General features: G+C 35.0%; 1 protein-coding gene and 1 long non-coding RNA gene across 5 annotated transcripts; both read left to right on the top strand.

Moving 5' to 3' along the window:
* Window positions 1-2823: 2823 nt before the first annotated feature.
* LOC127874684 (uncharacterized) lies at window positions 2824-5080 on the top strand. The gene is made up of 3 exons (XR_008047048.1): window positions 2824-2932; window positions 3849-3954; window positions 4254-5080. It is a non-coding gene; the product is annotated as an uncharacterized LOC127874684 (long non-coding RNA).
* A 270-nt stretch (window positions 5081-5350) lies between these two features.
* LOC127874680 (uncharacterized) lies at window positions 5351-16757 on the top strand. 4 transcript variants are annotated; one of them, XM_052419174.1, is made up of 11 exons: window positions 5351-5844; window positions 7144-7213; window positions 8215-8335; window positions 8634-8807; window positions 10022-10124; window positions 11522-11579; window positions 12304-12409; window positions 12678-12887; window positions 14572-14674; window positions 15241-15377; window positions 15697-16757. In XM_052419174.1, the coding sequence occupies exons 3-10, from the start codon at window positions 8264-8266 to the stop codon at window positions 15375-15377; spliced, it is 963 nt and encodes a 320-aa protein (XP_052275134.1). In that variant the 5' UTR covers window positions 5351-5844; window positions 7144-7213; window positions 8215-8263; the 3' UTR covers window positions 15697-16757. The 4 variants fall into 4 exon arrangements, with proteins under 4 accessions (XP_052275134.1, XP_052275132.1, XP_052275133.1 ...); XM_052419172.1 differs by having other exon boundaries at window positions 5351-6584; XM_052419173.1 differs by having other exon boundaries at window positions 5351-7213.
* The last annotated feature ends 9553 nt before the right edge of the window (window positions 16758-26310 follow it).

The following is a 26310-nucleotide window of genomic DNA, read 5'->3' as shown; positions in this document are numbered from 1 at the left end:
GAATATAAAAAGAATGACCGTGAATTACAGTACATGTGTTATATTTCATGTCTGTTAATCAAACTCGAAATCCTGATCTGTTTATCGCGCTATAGCAGGCATGTACGCTTATTAGTTGCACGTGCGTATGACGAGATAAAGGAAAATGTGCCGTGGCCTTTAAGCATATAACATCAAACTCTAAGAGCACATAACGTGAGACGCCTGAAGTTCTTGATTCTGTCATGTTTTGCAATACTTTAAGTATACAAAAAACATGTGAATTGTGTAACGATCTCCACATTTAAAAACCTTTGCATACGTCATACTTGCACAAATTGTGTAACCTCTATCTTAAACACATGCCGGGCCTCTATCATGTGCTACTTTTTGAATGTCCGATAATTTTATGGTTGAAAGTAAACGATAAAATATGGCAAAATGACCACCTTCATTACTTCGGATAATAAAATGAGTACCTCCGAGCTCAAGTCGGGGTAGCTATATCTTGGAAACCTTTAACCCGTTTTTATCACTCTTGGCCGAGACTTGACACCACAACCATGAAGGCTACTTTGGTAATTTGGGGACTCGCACTGTTTGGACTTTCGGAAAATCTTGCTGCACGAGATAAGGCGCCGTTTCTTGTTCATTTATATAAAGCGATATGCTGATGTTTCATCGTAATCGAGTTTATGAGTTTATTATAACAAAACATACATATGAAAAAATAAATTAAAATAAATATATTTTAAATTTAATTTTCTACACTTGATTGGCATATTCAAAATTTTACAGAATCGGTAGTTTTAATTGCGCGTTTTAAATAAATTAATTTAATTTATATGCGGGCACATTTATTTGGGATAATACACGGGAGAATTGGGAAAATAAACCGTATGAAACACAATAAACATAAAAAGACATTTGATACAAACATAGGTATGTGTAAATATACGCAATTTTTCGATTTATCAATGACAGACCATGAAAAAAGGCAACCGTACATATTCTGGTGCCGAAAAAAAGACATACAAATCTTTGACAAGTTTATTTATGTTATATCGACAGGTTAGTTTTTGAAAGGCGACTATAATTCCATTGAAACGAAATTCAGGTCAACTTCGATTGTGTTTTACACCATTTAACAGAAGTATACAATTTGTTACTTTTTTATAAAAATTTCATATACAAAACAAGGTCTTGAAACTTCAAATTCTGTCTTGTGTTGTGTTTTTATAAGGAGCATCGTTCTTAGTTAATATAAAGAGCATCAATAAATTTGTTTTGATTTGTTTCACTAAATATATAGGGTAAAATCAATACTAGTTGATTATCTGTAATATACTCGCTGTAATTTAAACAAGGTGTCTTTGCATCGGATTTTGTTACTTGATTAACGCTAAAAGTGATGCAAAACATAAAAGTTTAAAAAAACACTTAATCTGGCTGCATCACATGTTTAATGTACTAGATTTGCGACATCTTAAGGGTTGAGCGTGATGGAATGAGTTGGGACTAAAAATTGTGAAAACGAAAATTTTGGGTAAGAAAAATGTTTACGAAAATATTTGGTACGAAAAAAGATGTTGGTACGAAAAGTTTGGTTATGAAAAAATTGTGGGTACGACAATTTTGGGTACGAAAAAATTAAGCCAAAAAAAATTTGTGTACGAAACAAATTTGGGTATGAAAAAAAAATGGTAATGCAAATTTGGTTACGAAAACAATGTGGGTAAGAAAAGTTTTGGTATGAACAATGAAAAAAATGTGTACGAAAAATAATTTGAGTATGAACATTATTGGTAATAAAAAATGTGGTTACGAGCAAAAATTGGGTACGAACATTTTGGTAACAATAAAAATTTGGGTAAAGACATGCCGGACGTGTTTTTATGCCCCCGGATAGAATACTCGGGGGTATATTGATTTTGGCCTGTCTGTCAGTGTATGTGTGAGTCTGTCATTGTCTTTGTGTGCCCCAAAACTTTAACCTTTGTCATAACTTTTGCAATATTGAAGATAGCAACTTAATATTTGGCATTGATGTGCATCACATGGAGATTCACATTTTGAGAGGTGAAAGTCAAGGTCATCCTATAAGGTCAAATGTAAAAAAAAAACAGGCTTAAAAGCGGCGCAGTAGGGGGCATGTGTTTCACAAGCACAGCTCTTGATTTTAACAGTAATAATTTGTTTAGAGCATCGAACGAATGCAAAACGTATTGTCAATTGTGTGTTTATCATGCATAAATGTAAACTTTGAAAAGAAATCAATAAAATACTGTGGCTTAAAATACGTTTCAATAAAGTTAAGGCATAATGCATGGAAGCGCATATCGTCTCAACTTAAGTAATATAAGCAATGGATAAAAGTTGTGATTGAGGTAAGCGTTTCGTTACTACTGAATTTAAATTTTGTATACCTCTTATTAAAGCTGAAATATTGTCATCAACTTATTCTTCAAAACGGTTTCAGTTGCAATCGATATTTTAATTAACCCTATTGTGTGCTTCGTTCAATTATAATTATTCTCGATTATATTGTTGATTTGTTACTCACTTTAATGATGCCTATGATAAGTTGCTCACGGCAAGCCTTGCCGTGTAAACCTTTATTTAACTTGTAGGACGAATTTAAGTACGCGATTGCACCTTCGTGATATTATGTCATGTATATTTGAACAACTATACACTGCAAAACAGGGACATATTTGTATTTATTATATTGATTTGCATATTGAATCAATAACGCGTAACTGAGCTTCTTTGTTGCGCAAAAAGACGGCGGCTAGCTAGCGCGGTTTTTGACGTGACGTCACAATGTTTTTGTTCGCGCGTGAAGTTTCGCAGAAAAATTATTTAAACACACAAAAGTGTTAAAAAAGACTTAACACGCCAGAAATAAACAGCCTTAACTAACATCTACCAGACATAGGCAAAGAACGCCATCGTATGTGTTTTTCTTTATAAATTGTATATTTTACACTATTGCTTTGCTGCATTATTGTATGTAGCAGTTTTACTATTATTACAGTGGATGAGCAGTGGGTCTCTAGGGTGATTGGGTATTCTTCGCAGTATGGGAGCGACAAGTAAGTATCGGCAGTTTTAATATTCATAAACTCGAGCAAGTGTGTGCAAGCCGTAGCAGTTATTTGTATGGCTTCTATGGCGAAAGGGCTTTTAAATGCAACTATCATTGGAACCAATTGTGCCCTACATCTGAACATATTGTAAACACATACAATAAGGAGTTGTTCTTTAATATATTATTTCTAAATAAAATTACCTGTCTCGAATATAGCAGTTTACGCAATTTTGAATATTAAAGTGCATGCTATATGAAATATCATACCGTTGTGTTTGTGATTTGTTGCTGTATGCCATCTATGCTGAAACAATATTTAAGCACAATATTCGCTGCAAAAGTTTGAGGTGCCATGTCCGACTTTGCGTTGTAACATTAACGAAAAAGAAAAAAAGGCTAGCTTACAGGACGTAAAAGGTACATTAAAATGAATTGCTGATCATCTATGATAGAGCAGAACTTTCATCTGCATAATCACCCCTCCCCGAAACATTTTTCTTATATGAGCCTCGCTCTGGGAAAAGGGGTTAAATACATGTGTGCCAATGGTCTTCTCGGATTAGCGTTTGAAGTCCGCAATGGGTAATAGGGTACGACACTGTCCGCTTTAAATGATTTTGCGTTTTAACTGAAGTCTCCTTTCTAAACGAAATGAGGTCTTTGCGGAAAGTGTCGTCCCTTATTAGCAAGTAAGGAATCCACAGGCTAGTCTTGGACGACAATTTCACGCGTAGTTTTTGCCAAGAACGCGGCTCATCTAGTGTAATTCATTTTTCAGGTGGAGCGCGCAGCAAATACTGGGTGCTCCAGATGTGTACCCTAGATACGCAGATGACAAAAGGGCATGGGCCCCAGATGTCAAAGACGCAAACCAGTTCTTGGAGGTTGGGAAATTACACTGTTATTGATAGATTGTATTGTCCTTCTATAGTTAGATTTATAAATCACGTTTTAAACCAAAATGTTAACGGCATAGAACAATACTGTAATAGCTTGGAAGTGCGTGCTTTTTTAATAAATCATCGCTTTAAAAGCACCGGTTGTTCAGCACTGTATTTCTCCGTTAATACTGAACTTACTATTTGAAACTATTGCTGTGTTTTTCTTTTAATTTTCAAGAAATGCATTATTCTGTGCTTTGAAACTCGTAATACACGTACCATCGTGAAATGTTGGTGTTTAGTTCACGTTCACCACTTCCGTCTACGTGACAAAACTCGACGTCTACGAGACTTTCAATGCTGGCGGTGTCAAGGCCATTAGATGCTTCGATGTCTCAGAAGAGTGGATAACGCTATGGATGACGGACTATGTATCCTTTTTTGAGTATCCGAGGATATTCAGTCCATCGTTTACGGTAAAAAAAACTAACATATAATTTAGGTTTCGTAAGTTCAAACTTCTTAACCGGTTTAAACTCGCAATTATTTTCATGGACAATTCGAAGGCCCTTGACCCTAGACATAACCATGCTAATGTGCTCCTCTGTACTGTTTGTATTTTCTTGTATATTACATACGGGTAATTGATAATTTGCATTAAATCAAATACTAGCTTCCACTAATTCCTCTTTTAGTAGTGGAACATGAGTTTCATTTTTCTGTTATACTTCTTAATGGTCGTGTAGAAAATTTGGAGACTTCATTACTGATATTTGAAATATCGGAGGGGACGCATTCATGTATATTGCAACTAACACAAGAACAGTACGAACTTTTAAAGCGTGGTATTGACATGAATAGGCCTGAAAAGTACGTGACGTCCTTGTGAGGACGCCACGTGGAAGACATTCGCGTGTAACGGACGCTGGTTTCATTATACTACATAATCGAGTCATCAAGGTTATATTTTCTAAACAAATCATCATATTAAACTTGAAGGCATGTTTTACACTTAGACTGTTGTTCCTGGTTATATCTTTTAGAGATATTGATGGGTCTTAACTTATTCATCCCCGAAATATTATAAAGTAAGAGACTAAAGTACGACTGAAAAAATTACTCTCCAATACAAAACGGCCATAGAAAAGCTGCACAAACAGTTGAATGTGATTTGTGTCATTTTTTTTTCTTTTGGGTTTTTTGTGTACATGATATGTTTATGTCTTTTTTTATTTAATCGATCGATTCAGCTTAGAATGCCCTTTAAATAAAGATATGGTTATTGGGATCTCTATGTACAAATTGTTGCATGTTTTTTCGCTTAAATGTGTTGCTTTTACATTGAATTAAATGGGGCAAATATTAAGTGTAATGGTTCCTGTACGCATAAGGAAACTATACAGTAAGAGCGACGAATTCAGTCGCCATTCGAAAGAATATCTATCTCACTTCGCTCTTTCTATGGCATCGATTACGTCAGTGCGTTCCGCACGCTGTGAAACCTTTCAACATTACCGTTCTACATATCTGTCGGGTCGCAATACGTTTTCGTAAGTCATCGCCGCGTCCTTTGTGGACGTGGCGGATGTAGTAAGAACACGCAGCTCTGACGTGAAAGAAGTATCACCGCACTTTTTTATGAATTCAAGTCGACTCATACAAATATTCGTGAAGTATATCGGATGTTCCCAAAATAATTGTTGAAGTGCTTTCTTAAAACGCTTTGAAATAAATTAACAGCAAATTCCTTTTCCACCGGTAAACATAATTGAACGTGATTCTATTTTCAGTCTACAATTTCTTGTTTCTCGAACCGCATTAAGCTGGATATCGACTGCACCGTTGCAAACAACTGGGTGGAGATAGACGCTGTGAGGCTGTACGGCACCCAGGGTGAGTTCGAGAATTGTCATGTTAACAAATAACTAAAATGCTTCTGCTTTAGTGCGCGCTTGATGAAATGCTGTATTTTAATTACATATATGATTGCTATTTACTTTCAGATAAAAAGCATCGTGCGAGTGAATTGTTTTTTATGTTCTGCACTGATACTATGCCAATCGGTTCATTTAAAAATTCAAAATTCACATCTGACACATCGGACAGATATTACCCCGGCAAGCAACAACGTAATCATTACAAAAAGCAATACATAGCCGACATGCACGATTATTTAAAAAATATTTGTCACTATTTCAAATAATGCTATTTTTAGACGACCAGTTCTGTCGTTTGTTATCGATTATATCACATTTAATACTATTTTGCTCCTCCACTGAGCATTTCTCAAAACCGGCTTTCCGTACTTTTATTATTCATGCATCTGCTTGCTCAATTTATGACGAATTTCTTCTACGTAATTTCTCCGATGAAACATACCCGATTTAGTTAAATTCTCTGGATGTTAAGGACATGTAGGACGTTTAAGTTATTTATTCGTTTAGAGCATCAAACGAATGTAAAACGAGTTTCGGATTGTGTGTTTATCATACATAATTGTAAACTTCGATAGGATTACAATAAAATAGTATGATTAAAATAAAGTTTTGATAAAGGGATAGAAGAATAGAAAAGGGAAGTGAATATTGTTTTCACTTTTTTGTTTTAAAAAATTAATTAAAGTTGTAATTGAGGTAAGCGTGTCGTTTATACTAAATTAAAATTGTTTTTAGAATTGTTGTTAAAGCTGAAAACGTGTCATCAACTTATTCAACAAATCGGTTTCAGTTGTGATCGATATTTTAATTAACCCAATTATGTACTTCGTTTAATAATAATTATTCTTGATTAGTTTGTTGATTTGTTACTCACTTTTATGATGCTAATGATAAGTTGCTCACCGCAAGCCTCGCCGTGTAAACCTTTATTCAACTTGTCGGACAACTTTAAGTACGCGATTACACTTTCATGATATTATGTCATGTCTATTAGAACAACCATACACTGCGGCTAGCTAGCGCGGATTTTGACGTGACGTCACAATGTTTTCGTTCGCGCGTGAAGTTTCGCAGATTTTTTTTTTAACACAAAGTGTTTAAAAAGACTTAACACGACAGAAATAAACATACTTAACTTAAATCTACCATACATATGCAAAGAACGCCATCGTATGTTTTTTTTTATTAGAAATTGTATATTTAACACAATTGCTTTGCTGCATTATTTTATGTAGCAGTTTTACTTTTATTACAGAGGAAGAGCAGTGGGTCTCTAGAGTGATTGGGTATTCGTCGCAGTATGGGAGCGACATAGAGAATAACAGGTAACTGCCTGATCTTTTTGTAATATATCAGGCAAGGCTTAGAATAATATAACGGCGAGGCTTGCCGAGCCGTTATTTTATTCGTGCCGAGCCTGATATAATAAAAAAGATCAGGCAGTAACCTGTTTTTCTGTTTAGCATACCTCTACGTCCCCTATTTTACAGAAATAATAAAATAAATCGCTAAAAAGCTGCAGTTTTAGCGGGAAATATTATGACTTTTGTTATTTGACGTGTTAGTAATGACGTCATGAACACGCGCGCTTAATATTTGTAAAAAAAACGTTATTTGCTGTTTGTGTTGCATTTTGTGTTTAAAGGATATTACATCTTGGTATCAAATTGTTTGTCTTGTTGAATCTGATTCAATTTTAATAAAAATGAGTACTTTATATATGACTCCGAGTAATATGACCGTCCTCCACACATGACTGATAACCGAACTTCCTGTTAACCATGATATAAAAAAAATATATCAGGCAACGTTATATCAAGCAGATATCAATGCGGTGGTATGATAAAAGTAAGTATCGGCAGTTTGAATATTCATAAACTTGAGCAATTGTGTGCAAGCCGTAAAAGTTATTTGTATGGCTTCTATGGCGACATGGCATTTAAATGAAACTATCATTGGAACCAATTGTGCCCTGCATCTGAACATATTAAAAACACAAACAATAAGAATATGTTCGTAAATATATTATTTCTAAATAATATTACTCGTCTCGAATATAGCAGTTCACGCAATTATGAATATTTAAGTGCATGCTATTTGAAATATCAAATCGTTGTGTTTGTGATTTGTTGATTCATGCCATTTATGCTGAAACAATATTTAAGCACGATATTCGCTGCATAATTTTGAGGTGCCATCTTCGACTTTCCGTTGTAAGTTTTACGAAATACGAAACAAACTAGTTTGCAGGACTAAAATGTACATTTAAAATGAATTGCTGATCATCCTCGATAGAGCGGAACCCTTCATTGGTTTCTATTATCAGTATTTTCAGTTACAAGTATAATGCACAGGCAATACTAGGTGCTCCAGCTATGTACCTTATAAACGGGAAGTCCGTGACGGCATGGGCCCCAGGTGTCATCGACGAAAACCAGTTCTTAGAGGTTGGGAAATTACAATGTTATTGACCGTTTGCATTGTTCTCCTATAGTAAGATTTATAAATCATTTTTTAAACCAAAGATTTAACGTCATTGACTAATACCTTAATAGCTTGGAAGTGCGTGCTTTTTAAATAAATCATTGCTTTACAAGCACCGGTTTTTCATCATTGTGTTTTTACGTTAATACTGAACTAACTTTATGATACTAATACTGTGTTATCTTTAAATTTTAAAGATATGCATTACTCAGTGCTTTGAAACACGTAATACACGTACCATCGTGAAATTTTGGTGTTCAGTACCAGTTCGCCACTCCCGTTTACGTAACAAAAGTCGACGTCTACGAGAATTTCAATGCTGGCGGTGTCAAGGCCATCAAGTGCTTCGATGTCTCAGAAGAGTGGATAACGCTATGGTCGACGGACCAAGTATACGCTTTTGAGTCTGCGAGGATATTTAGTCCATCGTTTACGGTAAAAGCAAGAACAGAAAAGTTAGGTTTAGTAAGCTCAAACTTCTTAACCGGTTTAAACCCACAATTATTTGCATGGACAATTCGAAGGCCCTTGACCCTAGACATAACCATGCTAATGTGCTCTGTCGTACTGTATGTATTTTTTGATATCGTTCATAATGGGTAATTGATTATTTGCATTAAATAAAATACTAGCTTCCACTAATTTCTCGTCTAGTATTGGAACATGAGTTTCATTGTTTTGTTTTATTTCGTAATGGTCGTGTGGAAAATTTGGAGACTTCTTTACTTAAAATTGAAGTATCGGAAGGAACGCATAAACGTTGATCAGAACTAACACAAGAACAGCACGAACGTTTAAAGCGTGGTATTGACATGAATAGGCCTCAATAGTACGTGACGTCCTTGTGAGAACATTCGCACTTAGACTGTTGTTCTTGTTTTATCCTTTAGAGATATTGATGGGTCTGCACTTCTAATTCCCTGAAATATTATAAAGTAAGAAACTAAAGTACGACATTGCACTGAAAAAGTTACTCTCCACTAAAAAACGACCGGAAAAAAAGAAGGTGTAAAAACAGTGAAATTCGATTTGGGTCAAGTTTTTCTACGTTTATGTACTTTGTGTACATGACATGTCTTTCAATTTTTCTTTAATCAATCGATTCAGCTTAGAATGCCCTTTAAGTAAAGACATGGTTATTGGGATCTCTATGTACAAATTGTTGCATTTTTTGCGCTTTAATGTGTTGCTTTTACATTGAATTATATGTGGCAAATATTACGTGTAATGTTAGCTGTAGGCATAAAACGACTATACAGTAAGAGCGATTAATTTAGTCGTCGTGCGCAATAATATCTATTTCACTGGACTCTTTCTATGTCATCGATTACGTCAGTGCGTTCCGCACGCTGTTAAACCTTGCAGCATTACCGTTCTACATATCTGTCAGGTCGCAACACGTTTTCGCAAGTCATTGCCGCGTCCTTTGTGGACGTGGCAGATGATGTAGTAAGAACACGCAGCTTTGACGTGAAAGAAGTATCACCGCACTATTTTATGAATACAAGTCGACTCATACAAATATTCGTGTAGTTTATCTGATTTTCTCAAAATAATTGTTGAGGTGATTTTTTAAAACGCTTTGAAGTGATTTAACAGACAATTCGTTCTCCACCAATAAACATAATTGAACGTTGTTCTATCTTCAGTCTACACGTCCTTGTTTCTCGAACCATATTCGGCTGGATATCGACTGCACCGTGGCAAACGACTGGGTGCAGATAGAGGCTGTAAGGCTGCACGGCTCCAAAGGTGAGTTCGAGAATTGATATGTTAACAAATAACTGAACTGTATCTGCTTTAGTACACGCTTTATGTAATGCTGTATTTTAATGGCATATATGATTGCTAAGTACTTTCAGACAAAAAGCATCGTGCTAGTGAAATGTTTTTTTATGTTCTGTACTGAAACTATGCCAATCGGTTCATTGAAGAATTCAAAATTCACCTCTGACACATCGGATAGCTATTACCCCGGCAAGCAACAACGTAATAAAACACAAAAAGCAATTCACAGCCGACATGCACAATTATATCAAATATATTTGCCACTATTTCAGTTAATGCTATTTTCAGACGTCCGGCCCAGCACTGCCGTTTGTTAGCGATTATATCACATATAATACTATTTTGTACCTCCACTTAACACTTTCCGTGCTTTTATTTTTCATGCATCGGATTGCGCAATTTATGACGTATGTCTTGTGACGTAATTTTTCCGACGAAATATACCCGTTTTAGTTAAATTGTCTGGATGTTAAGGACATGTAGGACGTGGTGTTTTTTAAGTTATTTATTTGTTTAGAGCATCGAACGAATGCTAAACGTATTTCGGATATTGTGCTTAGCATACATAATTGTAAACTTCTATAGGATTACAATACAATAGTGTGATTTAAAGTAAGTTTCGATAAAAGAATGGAAGAATAGTAAATGGAAGTGAATATTGTTTTCACTTTTTTATTTGAAAAATTTAATAAACGTTGTCATGGAGGTAAGCGTGTCGTTTATACTAAATTAAGATTGTTTTTATAATTATTTTTAAAGCTTAAAAAGTGTCATCAACTTATTCTACAAATCGGTTTCAGTTGTGATCGATATTTCAATTAACCCAATTATGTACATCGTTGAATAAATATATTTTTTCTCGATTATTTTGTTGATTTGTTACTCACTTGTATGATGCTAATGGTGAGTTGCTCACGGCAAGCCTTGCCGTGTAAACCTTTATTCAACTTGTCGGACAAAGTTTAGTACGCGATTACACTTTCATGATATTAGTTCTTGTCTATTTAAACACCACTACACTGCACAACAGGGAGTAAGTTTGATTGATTATATTGTTTTGCATATTGAATCAATAACGCGTAACTGGGTTTCTTAGTTGCGCGAAAAGATTGCGGCTTGCTAGCGCGGATTTTGACGTTACGTCACAATGTTTTCGTTTGCGCTTGAAGTTTTGGAAACAAAATATTTAAACACAATTAAGTGTTTAAAAAGACTTACACGACATAAATACACATCGTTAACTAAAATCTATTTGACATAAAAAAAGAACGCCATCGTATGTGTTTTTTTTTTAGAAATTGTATATTTAACACTATTACTTTGCTGCATTTTTTTATGTAGCACTTTTACCATTATTACAGAGGCAGTGCAGTGGGTCAATGATGTGATTGTGTATTCGTCGCAGTATGGGAGCGACAAGTAAGTATCGGCAGTTTTAATATTCATTCACTCGAGAAATTGTGTGCAAGACGTAGAAGTTATTTGTTTGGCTTCTATGGCGACAGGGCATTTAAATGAAACTATCATTGGAACCAAGTGTGCTCTATATCTGAACATATTGTAAACACATACAATAAGAATATGTTCTTTCATATATTATTTATAAATGATATTAACCGTCTTGAATATAGCAGTTGACACAATTATGAATATTTAAGTGCATGTTATTTGAAATATCATATTGTTGTATTTGTTACTTGTTGATTCATGCCATTTATGCTGAAACAATATTTAAGCACAATATTCGCTGCAAAATGGTTAGGTGCCATGTCCGACTTTGCGTTTTATTATTTACGAATAACATCCTCGGCAGAGCGGAACCCTTCGTCCGTTTTTATAATCACCCCTCCCCGGAACTTTTTTGTTATATGGGCCTCACTCTGTGAAAAGGGGCTTAATATATGTGCGTCAATGGTCTTCTCGGATGAGCCTGTGAAGTCCGCAATGGGTAATAGAGTACGACACTGTCTGCTGTTATGGAATTTGCGTTTTAATGAAGTCTCTTTTGTACACGAAATGAGGTCTTTGCGGAAAGTTTCCTCCCTGCTAAGTACGTGAGGAATGCACAAGCTAATCTTGGAGGACAAGTTCGCGCGTATTTTTTTCCAAGAACGCGGCTCATAAGGTGTAATTCGTTTTTCAGGTGGAGTGCGGAGCAAACACTGGGTGTTCCAGACGTGTACCCTGGATACGCGGATGACAAAAGGGCATGGGCCCCAGGTGTCATCGACGCAAAGCAGTTCTTAGTGGTAGGGAAATTAGACTGTTATTGAGCGATTGTATTGTCCTCCAATAGTTAGATTTATAAATCACTTTTTAAACCAAAGTGTTAACGTCATATAATTAAACCGTAATAGCTTGGAAGTGCGTGCTTCATTGTACTGCATTGTATTTCTCCGTTAAGACAAAACTTACTATTTGAAACTAGTATTGTGTCCTCCTTTAAATTTTAAAGTAATGCATTATCCAGTGCTTTAAGTCGTAATACACGTACCATCGTGAAATTTTGGTTGTCAGTTGAAGTTCGCCACTCCCGTCTACGTAACAAAAGTCGACGTCTACGAGACTTTCAATGCTGGCGGTGTCAAGGGAATTGGGTGCTTCGATGCCCAAGTAGAAGCGTTTCCCAACGGAACAATGACCGATAATTGGAGGTGGATAAGGCTATGGTCGACGCCCCAAGTATCCGTTGTTAAGTCTGCGAGGATATTTAGTCCATCGTTTACGGTAAAAGAACGAACAGATAAGTTAGGTTTAGTAATTTCAAACTTCTTAACCGGTTTAAACCCGCAATTATTTGCATGGACAATTCGAAAGCCATTGTGTATGTGTATTTATTTTGACCTTGCGGTCAAGGATAACCCATGAAAGTGCAAGCACTTATTTCCAATGGGGTCCTTTTTTTGGTTTTGCTGAAGAGACAGCAAGCAGAAGAGACAGTATTGGGATACAAGGAATCCGGGTGCGATACCCTAGCTCTTTGCGAATAGATACCTTGGTTCTTTTACGTGCTCAGTGTATAGCACCGATACACGCGAGAATTACCTGGGTTTCATACCAGTACATCTCTAGTTGGGTGGGAAACACTTGAAGCATTTCTGAAATTCCCAGTGCCCCGGCCGGGATTTGAACCGGGGACCTCTGGAATGGTAGACCAGAGTGTTACCACTCGACCACCGCACCACCTTGACCCTAGACATAACCATGCTAATGTGCTATGTCGTACTGTTGTTATTGTCTTGTATCTTACATACGGGTCATTGATAACTTGCATTAAATAAAATACTAGCTTCCACTATTTCTCTTCTGGTATTGGAACATGAGTTTCATTTTCTGTTATATTTCGTAAAGGTCGTGTAGAAAATTTGGAGACTTCAATACCTATATTTGAAGTATCGGAAGGAACGCATAAACGTATATCACAACTAACAAAAGAACAGTACGAACGTTTAAAGCGTGGCATTGACATAAATAGGCCTCAATAGTACGTGACGTCCTTGTGATTACGCCACGTGTAAGGCATTCGCGTGTAACGGACGCTGGTTTCGTTATACTACATAATCGAGTCATCAAGTCTGTACTCTTGAAACAAATCATCATATTTAACAGGAAGGCATGTTTAACACTTAGACTTTTGTTCTTGTTTTATCCTTTAAATATATTGATGGGTCTGCACTTCGTAATCACTGAACAAGTATAAAGTAAGAGACTAAAGTACGACATTGCACTGAAAAAGTTACTCTCCAATACAAAACGGCCGGAAACAAGAAGTTGCCCAGACAGTTTAATTTGAATTGTGTCAAGTTCTTTCTTCGTTTGTATTCTTTGTGTACATGACATGTCTTTTTTTTAATCGATCGATTCAGCTTAGAATGCCCTTTAAGTAAAGATATGGTTATTGGGATCCCAATGTACAAATAGTTGCATTTTTTTCGCTTAAATGTGTTGCTTTTACATTGAATTATTTGTGGAAAATATTAAGTGTAATGTTAGGGTTATCTGTACGCATAAGGCGACTATACAGTAATAGCGATGAATTCAGTCGCCATGCGCAAGAATATCTATCTCACTTCGCTCTTTCTATGTCATCGATAACGTCAGTGCGTTCCGCACGCTGTGAAACCTTTCAGCATTACCGTTCTACTTATCTGTCGGGTCGCAACACGTTTTCGCAAGCCATCGCCGCGTCCTTTGTGGACGTGGCGGATGTAGTAAGAACACGCAGCTCTGAAGTGAAAGAAGTAGTACCGCACTATTTTATGAATTTAAGTCAACTCATACAAATATTCGTGTAGTGCATCTGATTTTCTCAAAATAATTGTTGCAGTGATTTCAAAAAACGCTTTGAAGTAAATTAACAGAAAATTCCTTCCCCACCGGTAAACATACTTGAACGTGGTTCTATTTTCAGTCTACAATTCGTTGTTTCTCGAACACCATTATGCTGTTTATCGACTGCACCGCTGCAAACAACTGGGTGGAGATAGACGCTGTGAGGCTAAAGGGCTACCAGAGTGAGTTCGATAAGTGTCATGTTAACAAATAACGGAAATGTATATGCTTTAGTACACGCTTTATGTAATGCTGTATTGTAATGACATATATGATTGCAATGTACTTTCAGATAAAAAGCATCGAGCGAGTGAAATGTTTTTAAGGTTCTGCACTGAAACTATGCCAATCTGTTCATTTAAGAATTCAAAATTCACCTCTGACACATCGGATAGCTATTACCCCGGCAAGCAACAACGTCAAATCACAAAAAGCAATAAACAGCCGACATGCACAACTATATAAAATACAATTTTCACTATTTCAATGAATACCTTTTTTCAGACGTCCGGCCCATGTCTGCCGTTTGTTATCGATTGTATCACATATAATACTATTTTGCTTTTCCACTTAAACTTTTCTCAAAACTGGCTTTCCGTACTTTTATTTTTCCTGCATCAGATTGCGCTGTTAATGACGTATGTCTTGTGACGTAATTTCTCCGACGAAACATACCCGTTTTAGTTAAATTCTCTGAATGTTAAGGACATGTAGGACGTGGTGTGTTTTAAGTTATTTATTTGTTTAGAGCCTTGGAGTCGTCTTGCAAAACGTGAGCATGTGAATGAAGTGCTAGAAGATGAGGAGGACAAGGCCGTTACAGCCGTTGAGTCCGCAGCTGCAAAGATGAGCATCAAGCAGCTACTCGCGCACGTTAGGAAATAGGTGAGAACACGATGTATGTTCGTGATATTTTAAATGAACACTTACGATAACAGAGGAGAACACGATTCAGTTTAATTGTAGAGTTATTGAGGGCTTCTGGAATATGTGAGAACGCAAGGCGAGTTTTTACTTATAATACCTAAGATGAGAATCTATCCTCAATCATTTTGAGACATTTTCGCGATGCGAACATTTTGTATTTACAAAATGAACCCATTGTTAAGCAATTTTAAATGTGGATACTTTTAAACAAATGCTTACTAAAAGACGTATACATATCACAGAAAATAAAATTTATATTATGAAATTGATTTTGCAGACTGGAAATCCGACTACGCTACCCCTACGACGACAACGGCAACTTGAAAAGTGAAGTTATGAAAAAGAACATGCTTATGATATAATCCATCTTCAACAAACATCTTGTACACAAGTTTTATGTCTGGTGTTGTGTTAATGCCCCCGGTAGGGTGACATTTAGCAGTTGAACTGTCCGTCAGTTCGTCTATCAGTCTGTCAGTCTGTGCGTCCGTCCGAAAACTTTTGCAATAATGAAGATCGCAACCTGATATTTGGCATGCATGTGTATCTCATGAAGCTGCACATTGTGAGTGGTGAAAGGTTAAGGTCAAGATCAACCTTCAAGGTCAAAAGTAAAAATATACAATTCAAGGGAAGTAATAGGCTTTAAAAGGGAGATAATTTCTAAACCTGCCTAATGATATATTGAAATTTTATTTAAAAGCGGCGCAATCGCTTCTCACCAAGGCGACCCGGGTTTGATCCCCGTTCCCGGCGCATGTGAATTGGGTTGGTGGTCACCATACCGGACAGGTGGTGTTTCCTCCGGGTAATCCGGTTTCCCCACACAGCACAAGACAACCTCAAAATTAAAAATATTTCAGTAAACAATAAATAGCTAGAAATTGCAGCTATCATTCAAAATTCGTCCCAACTTTCGGGAGTCTAACATCTGATTAGGAAGGAGTGCTGGGACACACTCCGGGTCCTCACCTAATGCAGCCTCTGGCGCGGAGGGACCTCATAAACATTGAAATACACAAACACGGGCATTGGTTTCTGACAAACACATCTCTTGTTTATAAATAAAATTGCATTTGTATACCTGCTTGTGTTCTATTATTTACCTTTTAAATGTTTGAGATATATTGACGAACGTTTGAGAAAGTTCATAGTGTTTTGATTCACTGTGTTTCAAACAACCTTGCATTGCAGTTAAAAATTAATATTTAATTGTTCAACGAAAAAGGCCTAAGTGACTTGTTCATTGATATTTCAAGAAGTTATTATGGTGGCTAACATATAGTATTCACATTGCTTAGTTCACTTATAATTTTCAATAAACAATTTCAGAACGTTCTACATCAATATTTGGTTTGTAATATAAAAAAATTGAGCTGAAGCTAATCCTGTTTAAACATGCTTCAAAATGTTTAAACGGGGTCATGTTTATACTATTCTTCACATGTTTTACTTTTCGTACGAAGAATTTGGTTGCTGGTAAACTTTGCTATGCTATGAAATACTGGTTTTGAAAAACAATCTCACGACATTCTTTCAAATATGTCTTAAGCATAATATTTGTGAAAAAGTGCGGTTCTTCATAGTCAATTTAGTATCAACACACATTAGCACTACGAAACAGCATTTATTTACAAATGTATTACACCAAGCGTAATGGTATACTTCAATAACATGTTTGCTAGTTAAATATACGGAACTATCAGGATATTGATAAAAGTTACAAACATTCATTCCAGTTTGATAAATACTACGTCAGACAAGCGACATCTTAAATGACAATTATGTTTGTCTATACATTGAACTAGTTGTTCATCCTCATGATCTAGATTAAATTGGTTTAGATAATTCCAAAACTGAGATCACGTTTTATCTTCTCACCTGCATTATTCGTACCCGTCAAGTTAACTTGATTTCATAGCGACGTTGATGTTGTCTTCCTCTGTTATACGTATAGTTAACTTCTTCTGTTACAAAGGACGTGTTAATATCAGCTCCAAACATGTCCCTGTATACTATTTAACGTCAGCTCCAACTGATTAAATAACACGTTGTGCAAATGTTATCTCACCACAAATGGGTCTTTTTAAAGCATCACAGATAGTATTTATTGAATCGTGTGTCCGCAATTGGCGCACCATACTCTTCATACAACGAAAGTTTCTACTGCCTCCGCACATGTCTTCATTGCGTGAATACTGTGATAATTGCGTTGGTATTTATAGAAACAAGTTCATACCTAGCTTGGCATAGTGCGCCATAACAGATTACTGAGCTTGTGCTTTGGACGCGCGAGTGTTATCTCGTATACTGATGATCTATTAACTTCACAAGATATTATTACAATTATACATATGTGATTGTTTATGGAATTGCAAACATGTTTAACTTTATCATATCAACTACCTGCTGATTATAAACCACTCAATGTACACTTCAGAAGAAATCATATTTATGTCAAGATCCCAACGCCTCGAGAGGTTAACTCTAAAGAACTAGGGTTCAAACCGGTTTCATGGAGTTATATGCTTAGCCCATAGTTATTCACATACCATGGAAGTGTACATAAAACAACATTAAAGCATCATAATTCAAATTAAATAGTTAATCCTCTTATATCAACATGCCATTGGGTTGTAGATCTAATATTGAGTATCCTCCTGTACAATTCGACTCACAGTTGACATTGCCAATATGTTAGAAGCCTCACTTCCCGTTGCCTCTTCCCAGCACGTTTGACAATCTATAGGTTCCTTATAGTTGATTCCGTCATTAACCACCATAAGATAAATTATTTATAATTATATGAGCATATTGTCAATGCAAAGTTGAAGTGATGGAATCGACCCATCAACTGAATTAATCATAAAACCGTTTGCCATATTTGATATGCTTGAGTAATCATCGTTTATTTTCTAGAAACAAAAAACATGGAATTTCGATCTAAAGCTCATCAAAACACATTAAAAAATTATTCGTTGGTCTTTCAATTGTATGAACTGAAATATGAAATAAGACGAAACGCTTGAATGAAATAGGTTGTTAAAATGTTTATTTTGTGTATACAGGTTTACGGCGTCAACAATTTAAACTTCTTTAAAACAGCATAAGATTGAACACTTCATGTATCGAACTCATAATCTAGTTTAAAATAAAAATACGTTCACAATTCAAAGTATGATCTTATGTATCGGCTATCACGAAATATGTGCAAAGTGTATTTAGGCGACGCACTTCAATATAAATATATTCATTAGATAGCTACTTTACTCAATGTATTACTTTACCACGAGATGAATGCCTTTATCGTGTTTACAATAAATGATTCAACACGTTCTGCTATACACTTGTGATAACTTACGATAAATGAAACAGTTGAACACATGATCGGAGGGCGATTTTAGTTAGCGTATAATGATCGTCTTGATAACAGCCATAGCTTAGTTGATAACATTTTGTTCAAGCATATAAATATGTAAGTTAAAATAATAATTATGACTATATTGACAGACGTAACTTAAGGAAACAAACAACAAGTACGTAACTATACGCTATTTTCTTATTATAAATGTACTAATTATTATAAGTTTGAGTTTAATAACTGCAAGGTCAATACTGCTTTTCAGTGTTATTGTGGTAACTTCTGGCTTTCAGAGCATATTATGTTTTTTTTTTCAATAAATAGAGAAAAGGAATTTCATAAATGTATGCTATTCAACTGCTATATTAAAGTTATCTTCCCAACTTAGTAAAACCTAATTAACATATTTGCGGGGCTGATATCTGAAAAAATCTTCTTCCGTCAACCACCGATGGCGCCAACTCTTTTAGAAGATGCATTAATAAACGAACAACTTATACTTCCCACGTTTCACTAATGACCGGAAGTTTTTATAAAAAAGATGTAGATATCTAAAGGGTTTGTAAGTTATATATGTTGTTGTTGTTTTTTCAATATATTTCGCCAAAGTAAAAAAATCGGAAAATGTATTGCGATTCAGCGAAATTCAATTGATCCGAAAATTGAAACATGCATTAATAACCCATTGAGAAACGTGAGAACATTAATAAGTTGTGAAATGATGAAGTTTTAAAAAGCAAATTGATGCTACTGTCTGTATGACGAGCAAATGTTTATCTAAATAAATCGCGTATGACATGAAACGATTGCTTGCAAAATATACAAGTTGATGCATTAACAAAAACAGTTGGCATCTAGTCGATCTAATAGATACATTCGTATTTTCTTTTTCCAAAAAATAGATGGAGCCAATCATGTGGCGCTAAAACATTATGTGGCGCCATTGAACGATGTATGATTTGACAGTCGTGTTATAGTTTTATCATCACACGACTTTTATTTGGTAGGAACAAAAATCCATTTTCAGATGATTATTTATTTTGACGCACATTGAGAATGATCACGAACAGGTATGTTAAATCTTGTTGACAGAAACGCCATTAGTTGGATAACGTTTTATTGTATAATTTTTCAAAGACTTACGTTTACATCTATCAAGGCAGTGCTGGCAAACAAGTTGTTATGATATCCTGTATTTCAAAACATACGCGACTTAAATGATATATTTAACTATTTAAGCAGTCAACATAAGTATAAATCATGTAAACATTATACATAGAAACGGACATATAAATATACCACTTTATTATAGTTTACCATTCTTAGCGCCATCTCATTGGCATTGGCTTTTTCTCTATTGGAAAAATGCAAAAATATCTTTTAAAATCGAAGCGAATGCTTTTGTGAATGCAGAAACGTTCATTTTTTAAAGCGATCGGTTGATGACAATGTCGCTAAACCTGCTCAGCGTCTATATTTTTCCGCCTTTAAAAACAACAAAGCTTCATGTTCTTAACGCCACTTTGCAAGTATCATTTGATTGTTTACTAATGCATCTTTGAAAAGGGGTTCTGCCAGTGAGTAAAGGTTATTTTTTATATTGATAACTAGTTAAATAGTATCAGGCATTGCTTCTTTTGTGGAATGATATAGTTTGGCCCTTTCAGCCAACTTTGTTTTCCAAATACAATAGGTTGATAAATCTTGACCTTCGTCATTTGGTGAAAATGTTTCAAATATTAATACAAATAAAGAACTCCATGTCAAGCAACTAACCAACTGGCCCCATGATAAACATTAAACAAGAGTTTGATCATGGATTATTTAAGTGTCATTTGTTTTATTAGAATTTACCAAACTGTATGTATTTAATATTCGCGGAGTTCTTAGAACGACTATCAATAATGCTCCTGGAAGTTAACAGTTATGGTCCTTGATTTAACAGAAATGTGTGCATGTTTAATACTTGTTGCTGCCCATTCGACATTAAACATAAACTTAATATAACAAAAGTATAATCTTATAATATTTTTTATAACGATCAACTACATGTTAAGCTATGTTGACACAGGAGAGAGACACAACAGCTTTAGATATGCTTTCATCGCTAACATATTTGTCCACGTGTCTTCCCTAAATACGAAATACGATAGCAAATATCAACCATTGTATCTGTAAATTCGCCGAAGTTTTAATAAATTGTTTAGTCTTCTTATCTGAAAATATTTATAGTAAGCATTCTAGAAAACTCATATTTTATATTATAACATGCCCTACGCTCCAGGAGTGAAATAACGTTATGCTCAAAATTGTTTATTACACGGGTGTTATTACACTAGTTATATAACTGTTAAATGACGTCATTTTTTTGACGAAATGACGTCATTATTCCAGCGAATTTCTTCAGTAAAACTATTTTACAATGTGAATAAACGGTGAAAGGAGCATAAAATAAAAAGAAAATCTGTTGGTCATGTTATAAATAGAATCTTAGATTCGTGGTCATTTTGTATTGAATTTATTTAGTTTAAACATATTTATTTCAAACAATACACATTGTTTTACACAGAATTACATACAACATTTATACAGTTAACATGTTTGAATAGGATTGGAACGAAAGACATTGTCTTATAAAGTTCTTCTCCCTATACAAATACAATTACATGTTGTCAGACGAACATAGTTGGGTTTTTTAATACACAATATTAAAATATCGGAAATAAATAGAATAATAAGAGAAACTCCGATTATGGTGTTTCATTTGTGAACAGCAGGTTATAGGTTGACATTTGAAAAGAGAAAAAGACGAGAGACTGGCAGAGTTCTAGAAAGAAAACAAGAGAAGTTGTGAAAGACTTGATAAGCGAAACAAGAAGAAAAAGGATTGAGGGTTGTTCTGTAGCATATTACGCATCAAATCGCTTACTTTTAATAATGAATTTGTGAACTGCATCAGCTATTTTAGTATTTGGTAAGTAGTCGCGAGTGTTGTCTCCATATAGAATAGTTTCAATGCAAGGGACGGAATATACGGATATTGAGTTAAAAAGTTCGCCGCGAATATGTACATAGTGAGTATGTACATTCGAGAAAGTAATGTGACGTCGTTTCATGACGTCCGCATAGACATAGCGGGGATGTAATAATATTACGTCTGAAAAGATGTTCGTTTAAGGCACTACAATCTGTTCTTAGGCGCGTGTGTAACAATTGAGATCGTCTTTCGCCGTATGAAAATAGAATATTAGGAATCGGTCTATTTGTGTTAATGAGCCTTTTGAAGGAAATGATTGATTCAGCGTTTTTGACGTTATCGGGAAGATTATTCCATTCAGAAACAGTGGACGGAAGAAATGAATTTGAATAAAGTGATGTTCGCGCTTGAATTGTTTGGAGATGTGATGAATTTCGTAATGAGTAATTATTACTCGACCCAACTGTTGCGGGCAAAAGGGACTGTAAGTAGTTTGGGACATTGTTCGTGTTCATTTTATACATTAATATTAATTTATGTTTTCGTCTTCGTTGACTGATAGTTTCCCATCCCAGCTCATTATAAAGATCTTCTAATGAGACTAAACGTGTACATCCGGATGTTATTCGCGCGGCTTCGTTTTGGATTTTTTCTAGTTCATCTTTTTCACATTGCGTACAATTATCAAAAACAGCGTCCGAGTACTCAATAAGTGGTCTTATAAACGAAAAATATATTTTCTCGAGAGTGTTTCTATCAAGCATTAGTTTTAATCGACGCATTATATGAACCCGTGCCCATGCCTTTTCCTTTATGAAAGATATATGTACATGCCATGTACAATCATTGGACATAAAAACGCCTAAATGTTTGAATTTATTTAACTCGTCATCTTACAAAACGACCGTTCTCAATTATTATATAACGTGGGGGAAATGGCTTGCACATTTTCGTTTTCATAAATATTTGTTAGCCAAATTATAACTAATACTCTTCAAATGAAGCAACAATAATTTGAGCGTAAAATCGTGAAAAAACTAACGTTTAACTGTAAAGATGACAAAGCGAAAGGCGCTTGTATTGTTACTGAAACTCGTTAATTAATTGGTTGAATTTCCCTGCAGCATTGGCCACTGAAATCGGTTAGATGTCTTATTAATTATTCACGACTACGAACTTGTGCTAGCCATATATCCCATGGTCAATCGAGAACCATCAACTATTTTAGTAAACGTGGGTTCTGACGATGTCAAACTACGCACATAATATTCTTCATTATATTGCTTTAACAAAGACTTAACTAAACGCTAAGGTAGCAAATAAATGTATATATATATGTATATATGAGATTTATTATATGTTTGTTCATATATAAAAGTTGATATGTACTATTCTTTTATTTCATTTCATGTAAAACTTCATGCTTCCATTCAATTTATTTCGATAAAAAGGTGTAATGTAGGCAGAAACTTAGAGATGAGTGCAACAACGTCTGAGTAGATTTTACATTAAGTGAAGATACCAAATTATTCATTTAAAATTAGATCTATAGCATTTTTAAGTGCAAGTAACAATTAAATCAAACCGAACGGGTTTGGGCCTTATTAACCGCTTTAAACAGTAACAAAAGAAACATTAATCTAAACAAGCCAATGAACAGTTTGCTTTTTTTACACTGTACAAAATGTCTTTGTTCATTCTTGTTATATACCGTTTTTTTATATTAAGTGATAAATCGGAATAATCTAAGTAATGTATGTAGTCAGTGTCTTTGGATTTAAATCATACATTGAAGTTTGAAATACTAACATAGAACAGAAATCAAATGTTATCTTATATGCATTTTTATTATTGAATAACAACATGTCTACACTAAGTTTGTTTTTTCAAATGGGCATTTAATGTCATTCTGTTGTGATCACTTTTAGCCATAATGGATTACTAAAGCACAAAATTGTATTTCTTCTGACAATGTGTATAAATGTGTTGCGGATAGAGAATGTTCACCATAATCAGTTTGATACATATGCGCCAATGCCTTTCATTACATGCATTATTTGTATTATTTATATGATGAAATGTAAATGTATACTTGTACTTATATATCAACAGATATGACTGACCCTCAACCGGAACCCAAACCGACGATGACTACCACGTCTGTGAAAAATGACATCGACGTCAGTATGTTCGGTGAATCCAGCGGATTAGCAGATATGACGTTGATTTTAGAAGATATCCGTATCCCAGTCATCAAAGCCCTTTTAGTAGTGACCTCGCCGGTTTTTCGAACATTGCTAGATAGCGAGCGAAAGGAAAATGACCAGAATAGGAACGAGCTTACGCTTCAAGGGAAAACGTTTGACACGTTTATACCGTTTCTGCGTTGCATTTACCCTGATCTTATGGATAGAGTTACTGGTACACTTTTTATTATCACTATTGAACGTAGTAGATGACCTTAAAGTAAAAGTCGTATGACAAAGAACATATTTTAGATTAGTCAAAAGCTTTAAAAGTGGCATGTCTGTTTATTAGAATGATAAAAATGAGGTAGGCGACATATTCACGCTTCTATACGACGGTACACTTAATTTTACACACCGTATTGAAATATTTAATTCTGACTAATTTGCATTCAGGCTTTCAAAAAAGTGAAATACTGCTACTTTTCAATATATATCTCTCAGCAAATTTTACAACTAAAATAAACAATGGCACATACACCCATAAACCCGATTCTTCTTATTTGTAAAAATATAACATATTCCAAGAAATGTATTTGAAGCTTTCTTTGACCTTATTTTTGAAATATTTCATGATACGGTATTTTTATAGAAGTAGTCTTGAGAGAGAGGAAACAAAGCCTATTTCGAATAACATTTCCTAAAAATGACGGCTCTCATATGAGTATATCGATAGTACAATGTTTAAAATTGTAGACTTATGTTTTGTGTTTTGACACTTTAGTAGACCTGTGAAAGAGTTATATTGAACGAGGAGGCAGTCAACTATATGACTCTATGAATGTACAAATATATCGTCTGAAAATGTTATTTTTTTACGAAACGTAAAGAGCAGTACACTGTTCGTTCATAAATGTTTTCATTTCAGATGCAAATGCGACCAGTATTCTACCACTAGCCTGGGAATATCAGATCGTAAAATTGATGGAAAAGTGTGAATATTGTATTTTGGCCTTGATAGGTGACAAAACAATCTGAACATGTCTTGTGATGAGTTATGCAAATATTTACAGTTAGCGGAGAAATGTGAACGCCGACGTCTTAAAGAAACGTGTTGCGCTAGGATATCTTCATTTTGTTTGTCTGAAAGGAAAGAAAATACATCAAAGTATAAAGTATCCATGTCAAGTAAACAGGAAATTGATGAATTGGTATTTAAAAGACACGAGCTTTTTGAAGCCGATGTTAAGCCAATGGTTAGCGTAGAGGCTTTGAGCAAACGCATGGGAGGATTGCCGAATGTTTCTAATAGCATGTACAAAGGCCCAGCCGTCGGCGAATTATTCAAGTCATTGCGTTTATCGTATTACGTTTGTGGAAGGACATCTCAAGATTATAAACAACTTCTTGAGAGATTCAGCTCTGCGTGTCAAAAAGTCCCACAAGACACTCCGAAGTATAATGATTTTGAACATCTTCCTTATGATTTAAAATACGACATCCAACAAATCATACCAAGTTTTCAAAAGCAGTTATAGCAATTTCAAATAGAAGAAATTGTGATTTAAATCGTAATCGCCTGAGTGCAAGATGCGAATGTCCCCAAAAAGCTAATTGGGATTTCGTTCATTCAATTGGAGAAGGTACATCCACAATTATTTAAATATTCAGAGAATTCTGATGTGTTCGCCTGCTTTTAGGTCTGCATGCCTACTACGTTCATGCACGCATTCCCGCCTGCCTGCCTTTTTATTAATCGTATGTGTTTGATGATCCTCAGAGAATAGAGAGCAATCCCCTTTACGCAAATCTTTTTTTAATTTGTGGCAGGACATATCCAGACTATAAGGAATTGGTCGAATGCCAACTGTTGAGAAACATGTGTGTATGTAAGATAATATTTACGTTTGTTATACTTTAGGATTATGATGATGCAAATTTCACGCACGGTTGGCGTACTATTAAGCTTACCAATACAAATCAATGATTATTGGTTAAGCAAGTAATGATACCCCCATTTATGACAGTAGCACTATCCTTTTTCATCAACTGCCTTTGAAGTTATTCATACTGTGGCTGACTTTGTTAAACAATAGACAAATGTTCACTACATTGTTTATATAATCTATCTGGCACCAGAACTTTAATCTTGAAGTAAGTCATCCATTTTATTGTATTTCCATCGTTTTTATCTAAATAAGGCGCCATTTAGTCTTATTGTTATGCCGTTTGGTAAATGGTAAATGACATAATGTACCGACCTATTTCTTGGTCATTATTTTTACCAAAGTGTTGGAAGATATAAGTAGATAATTAAAGGTTTCAGATAACCACGTATTTAAAACGGTATACCTCAAATCAGAGGTA

Source organism: Dreissena polymorpha, chromosome 3 (assembly GCF_020536995.1).
Source record: "Dreissena polymorpha isolate Duluth1 chromosome 3, UMN_Dpol_1.0, whole genome shotgun sequence".
NCBI lineage: Eukaryota > Metazoa > Mollusca > Bivalvia > Myida > Dreissenidae > Dreissena > Dreissena polymorpha.
Note: the sequence above shows the minus strand (reverse complement) of the source record. Positions and strands in the feature narration are given on the sequence as shown.

Excerpts from the sequence above, each read along its gene's own strand:
- LOC127874680 (XM_052419174.1), top strand. The coding sequence starts at position 8,264 with ATGTACCTTATAAACGGGAAGTCCGTGACGGCATGGGCCCCAGGTGTC. Across the intron at positions 8,808-10,021 it reads TATTTAGTCCATCGTTTACG|TCTACACGTCCTTGTTTCTC; the intron begins GTAAAAGCAAGA and ends TTCTATCTTCAG. Across the intron at positions 12,410-12,677 it reads ACGCAAAGCAGTTCTTAGTG|TTGAAGTTCGCCACTCCCGT; the intron begins GTAGGGAAATTA and ends TTTGGTTGTCAG.